Source organism: Telopea speciosissima, chromosome 7, assembly GCF_018873765.1.
Source record: "Telopea speciosissima isolate NSW1024214 ecotype Mountain lineage chromosome 7, Tspe_v1, whole genome shotgun sequence".
Lineage (NCBI taxonomy): Eukaryota > Viridiplantae > Streptophyta > Magnoliopsida > Proteales > Proteaceae > Telopea > Telopea speciosissima.
In genome coordinates, this window is record NC_057922.1 from 36,066,796 (window position 1) to 36,071,814 (window position 5,019).

Here is a 5,019-nt window from a genome sequence, read left to right on the forward strand (position 1 = left end):
ATGAATAAATAGAGAAGGAAGGTCTTGGAATTAAAATCACAATTTTATCTCTAGAGGTCGGCTACCTCTCAATAAACCACACACCTTTGCTTCGTCCGTTAAACCCCTCTCTCTTTCTCTCTCTCTCTCTCTCTCTCTATTATTTTTATTTTTATTTTTTATTTTTTTTTTAGATTATCTTGCAAATAACAAATGGCATCAGAGACATGAATGAGAGAAAGGGTCGAGAAATTGGAAGAAGTGTCTTGTTGATGAAGGTTAGGGTTGAGACTTGAGGGTTCAACAACTACCCTTTCTTCTACTCTTCATAAGTCTTTGATTTTTATTTTATTTTTTATGTTTTTGACTTTTGATTTTATCTTGTATTTATTTTAATAGATATGTGATTCCATGTATCAGAGTGCATAAAACAATATATATAAACCAATAGAAAATCTAGAAAAAGAATCGCATTATCTTAACTTATAAAATTTTGTAAAAATAAGAAAACAAAATCCAATAAGGTAACTTAATCAAATAGATGGACACAAAGATATATTTCAGACATTTTATTACCGTTGGATTGCTAAACGAATTGGATAATAATCGGTTGAATCAGGGGATTATCATATTCGTTTTCGATGGGATTCGGATTCTCCTAAATGGATTCGAATGCGGATTGAATACGTATTTTTAAATATCAGTTGACATCCTTAAAGTTTGGATGGGCAAATGTGTAATTTACATTTTACTCATAACTATAACGTTCCCCTGTATTTCCTATCTCAAAAAAAATCTGTAACGGTCACCTCTCCCCTGTCCATGATCCTGTACTTCCTACTCTCTTCATCAAGCGGGAAATTTGTTATTTTAATTGCAACCTTAAATCTTTCTTTTTCTCTCTGTCTCTCTCTCTCGCTCCCTCGCTTTCTCTCTTCGCCTCCATGGCGAGACGTAAACATATTGCCACGAAGTCCGTAGGCACACGAAAATCTGGACGATCATCAGGTTTGCTCTGTGTGTGTGTTTGTTGAGAGGAAGTTTATCTTAATTTCTGTGCTGTTCTGAATCGAGGAACCTTCATGTTACTCCCTGTTCCATCTTCTAATAGGAAGAGCTAGAGCAACTTCGGCATCTCCTGGCCTGAGTTCGGTACTTCTCTCGGATTTCACTTTATCAGTTTCTCTTATTGATTTTCTTCCCTCTTCCATTTCTATCATAGAATTGATTCCTGAAGTTTTTTAAAATTTTTCTGTTACAAAAATTAACAAATAGGCTTCTGGTCCACGCGCTAGAGGAAATGCAGCCGACGCACCGGAAAGTAAGTCTTTGCTGCCTTCGACTCTGTAATTGGTGGTTTCTCTTTCTGAAATAGTGAAATATGGATGCCTCAGGCTCAGCAGCAAGACAGAAGCAGCGTAAGCCTTACCGCCACCGCCCAGGAATGGTGGCTCTTCGGGAGATTCGCCAGTTCCAGAAAACGTATAAACTGCTGATACCGGCGGCACCTTTCATTAGAACTGTGAGTTACTAACCTCACATTGATGTTTAGTGTTGTTCTTTCTCACACTTTGTTAAGGGAAGCTAGTTTGAAATCGTGTCTGATAAAAATGATACCAGTTAAACCTAATATGACTCTTAGTTTGGAAATTATTGGATCCTTGAATAGAACTGTTTGTTTAAAGGACTGAACAAAGACTGCAATTATGCCCTGAAGACGTGCGTTTTATACAGGCAGCTTTGTTCGCCAAAATCTCATAATGCACAGTGAAACACAAATTTGTCCTGAGTTCATTACCGTGGACAGCATTCCTGGACATTGACCCAAACTGTCTGACTGTTGCGTAGCCATTGAATTGACTATAGAACCGAACACCATGTTTGTATTACTATTTTTGTCCATCTGATTGAAGCAATGGTACTCTTTGTAACCAAGAGCTCTGCTATGTAGGTTTTTAGGATCATCCAAGGACTTTAACTGGTGTAATGTTTAGTTCATGATCAATCAGAAAAAAAGTTTGGTTCATTGCCGGTCAAGGAGATGTTCTAGTGTGTGAAACAAACTAGATAGATCTCTTTGAAGACAGTTTGTTTATGGCACCCACTCACATTTTCTTCTGTACAACACTCATTCAGATGGTAGGATAGGTTTCATAGAAACAATGAAACCATTCCTTTGTTTGTGGTTACTCAAAACGATTGGCCCAACATTTTTTTTTGGGGTGGTCAGTCCATATACACCAACTCAAAAAAAATTATTCAACATTGTTGCAGTTGTCCAATTTTAGGTTCTGTTTGGTTTGGTTTGTGATAAACTCTTCTTTCATGAGTGTGTAAATGGATCTTAAAGCGAGGATTACTTAAAGTTTTAGTTGTTATTGTGTTTGTTTTTTGGTGATGATTTGCTTTGTAGTAAGCTTTGAAAAGAGCTGATTGGAGAAAATGGATCCATGTAGCCAACTCCATTTAGTTGGGATAAGGCCGAGTTGAGTTGAATATGTGCTTTGTAGTAAGATTTCTCATTTGTTGTTAGTTAACTGAGCTTTGTTGATCATTTGAATTTAGGTTTAAGCTTGTAGGAAATGAGCTATTAAAAAAAGATTCTAATGAGTAGCTTCATTTTTGTTTCAGGTAAGGGAGATTAGTTACTTCTATGCCCCAAGGGTAACTCGTTGGGCTGCTGAAGCTTTGGTAGCTCTTCAAGAGGTACTAAAACCATTAGTTTATACCTATACAGTCCAAGCACACTGAAATGCCTCTGGACCATGTCTATTTAGAAACTCATTTTATCCCCTTTGTCCTATGGGAGGCATCCTCTATCTCCTCGTATATTTAATTCATCATTTAAATGTACAGTTGAATTGTTATTATACTAATAAGTCAAATGAAAATCGTCTATGGAATCTATTTCTGTGTTGGTGCTACTCACCAAAGAGTTTGCTATTATACCTTCTCTAGTAACTATGCCAAGCCAGTACATCTCATGGATCTTCATAATATATGTTGCACTTACTGAGTGGCCCTCTCTGTAGGCAGCAGAAGATTATTTGGTTCATCTGTGTGAAGATGCAATGCTTTGTGCTATTCATGCGAAGCGTGTTACTCTTAGTAAGTTGTGGTTCTTAATGAAGTGGAGTTATGATCTTTCTTTTCATTTACCATCCTGTTTACCTCATAGATTTCTTGTGAATATTCATGATACTTAGAGCTGGTGACAGGTTCATATGCTTATTGATTCCTTCTCTACTGATAAGATCATTTCATTCAACGCTATTTATTGACAACAACAATGGGTTCATAGTCATTTTCTTAAAGTCTTTACTTGATAAACCATGATGGTTTGGGAATAAAAGAATGCCGTCTTTTTGTTCTCAGTGCTGAACGTCCTGTATTCATGAAACTCTAACAAGCTTGTTTCCTACCATTTTGTTCTCGTGTTATGCATGATCAATATCATTATGTCAAGGAAGTGATCATGGTTTTCAGTAGATGGAGGCTCTCCTTTAATGTGAATGAGCAAATTCTCCATTGTTTTGGCTTGGTGTCTATCTTTGTCAGACTGAGGCATTGATTTCCTTATCTAAGTTTGAGTAGGATTAGCTGCAAGATAGGAACCGTGCTTGGACTAGCATAGATATAATATGAAAGGATAAAACTTATAGGTAGAAAGTGTGTAGAATTGACAAAGAGGGATGGTTTGGGCATGATTCCATTACACACTTATGGTTGGGAGGAAATTACTAGCAATTTCACGAAGTTAATGGCATTGAACATTTCACATTTTTAGCTTTAATATGGTTCTGGAAATTTGCATGGAATACTTGGAATATCTTGTTGAAGTTTTGAGTTTGTCACCATTATTTTTGCACTTGTGTGTCTGCTTAGCTATCAAACCATTAGAGAAGACAAATATACAGATATAACAAAAAGACAAAGATGCTGCCATTACACCTGATCCTGGTTTCTATGGGGTTCTGAGGCAGGCTTAGATGCTTTCCAATTTACTTCTAATAGCTGCTTTTCTAGCAGATGGTGTAGGTTTGGCGGCAGCTAGGCAAATGATGCTCACATCTTTGTTTCTCCTGGAATGGTTCTTAATCCCCTCCACCTAGTTCTTCATTTTTAACTGTATGGCTTTTGCTAGTTGCTATTGCAAACCAATTTCTGTAGCATTTACTCTGTGATGTTCTAAATATCAGTTGTCACCAAATAATAAAGTTGGAAAAGCTGATGCATAAGGTATAAAATGGGGAAGCCCTCAGGTACATTGTATAATGCTGGAATCTGCATTGAGAAACTAAAATAATGTTAAAAAACTAAGAAGTGCAACTTATAATACAAGTGTATGTCATAAGTCAAATTTCATTTTCAATATCATTCATTATGTATTCAATTATTTTTTTCTGCTAAATATGCTAGTATGGCCCTAGTTGTACTGGGATGAAGCTGTTACTGACCTCTGTATTTTTTGATATTGACCTTCTCCCATCCCCCTGAAGTTAAATTATTTGACAAGATATTTTTCAGTACTTGCTTCCATTGTAAACTAACTTGTCTTTGTTTCTTTAGCTCTCCTCCAGTGCAAAAGGATTGGGCACTAGCACGACGGCTGGGAGGGAAAGGTAGGCCTCGGTGAGATGGGGTGCAGCACTTATTGGTATCACAAATTCACAACTTGTGGATGGTAAACGTTACATGCATTTGACAGCATTTTTTCTTAGTGTAATCACCTGACAAAATTTGGCAACCAATAATCAATCTTAAAGTGTTTTTGTGGGTTCTGTAGCATCTTCAGAGGCTTATAGTGGAGGGTGATGGAGTAATCTGAGTCTTCTCTGCATCATAATCTAGCCTGGGATTCTTTTTTTTTTGGGTTGGGGGTGGCTTGAATGGATGTTGTGGATGGGGGTGGGGGGCATTCAACAGGAGATAGCAGTGTGACCAGTGGATCTCTAATCAAATATATGCTTCCAAGTTTCTATTAGTAGACCACATGTTTGATTGTGATATCCTGAAGTCAAAGGGCAAAAATGACCAACC

General features: G+C 37.1%; 1 protein-coding gene across 2 annotated transcripts; it reads left to right on the top strand.

Moving 5' to 3' along the window:
• The first annotated feature begins 882 nt into the window (after window positions 1-882).
• LOC122669427 (histone H3-like centromeric protein HTR12) lies at window positions 883-4,663 on the top strand. 2 transcript variants are annotated; one of them, XM_043866183.1, is made up of 7 exons: window positions 883-987; window positions 1,091-1,131; window positions 1,255-1,300; window positions 1,374-1,501; window positions 2,611-2,685; window positions 3,012-3,087; window positions 4,560-4,663. In XM_043866183.1, the coding sequence occupies exons 1-7, from the start codon at window positions 924-926 to the stop codon at window positions 4,613-4,615; spliced, it is 486 nt and encodes a 161-aa protein (XP_043722118.1). In that variant the 5' UTR covers window positions 883-923; the 3' UTR covers window positions 4,616-4,663. The 2 variants fall into 2 exon arrangements, with proteins under 2 accessions (XP_043722118.1, XP_043722119.1); XM_043866184.1 differs by having other exon boundaries at window positions 1,091-1,126; window positions 1,277-1,300.
• Window positions 4,664-5,019: the final 356 nt, after the last annotated feature.

Bases quoted from the DNA above. Each gene is read 5' to 3' on its own strand.
- LOC122669427 (XM_043866183.1), top strand. From the start codon at position 924: ATGGCGAGACGTAAACATATTGCCACGAAGTCCGTAGGCACACGAAAA. The intron at 1,132-1,254 runs GTACTTCTCTCG...ATTAACAAATAG, and splicing joins CATCTCCTGGCCTGAGTTCG to GCTTCTGGTCCACGCGCTAG. The intron at 3,088-4,559 runs GTAAGTTGTGGT...GCTCTCCTCCAG, and splicing joins TGCGAAGCGTGTTACTCTTA to TGCAAAAGGATTGGGCACTA.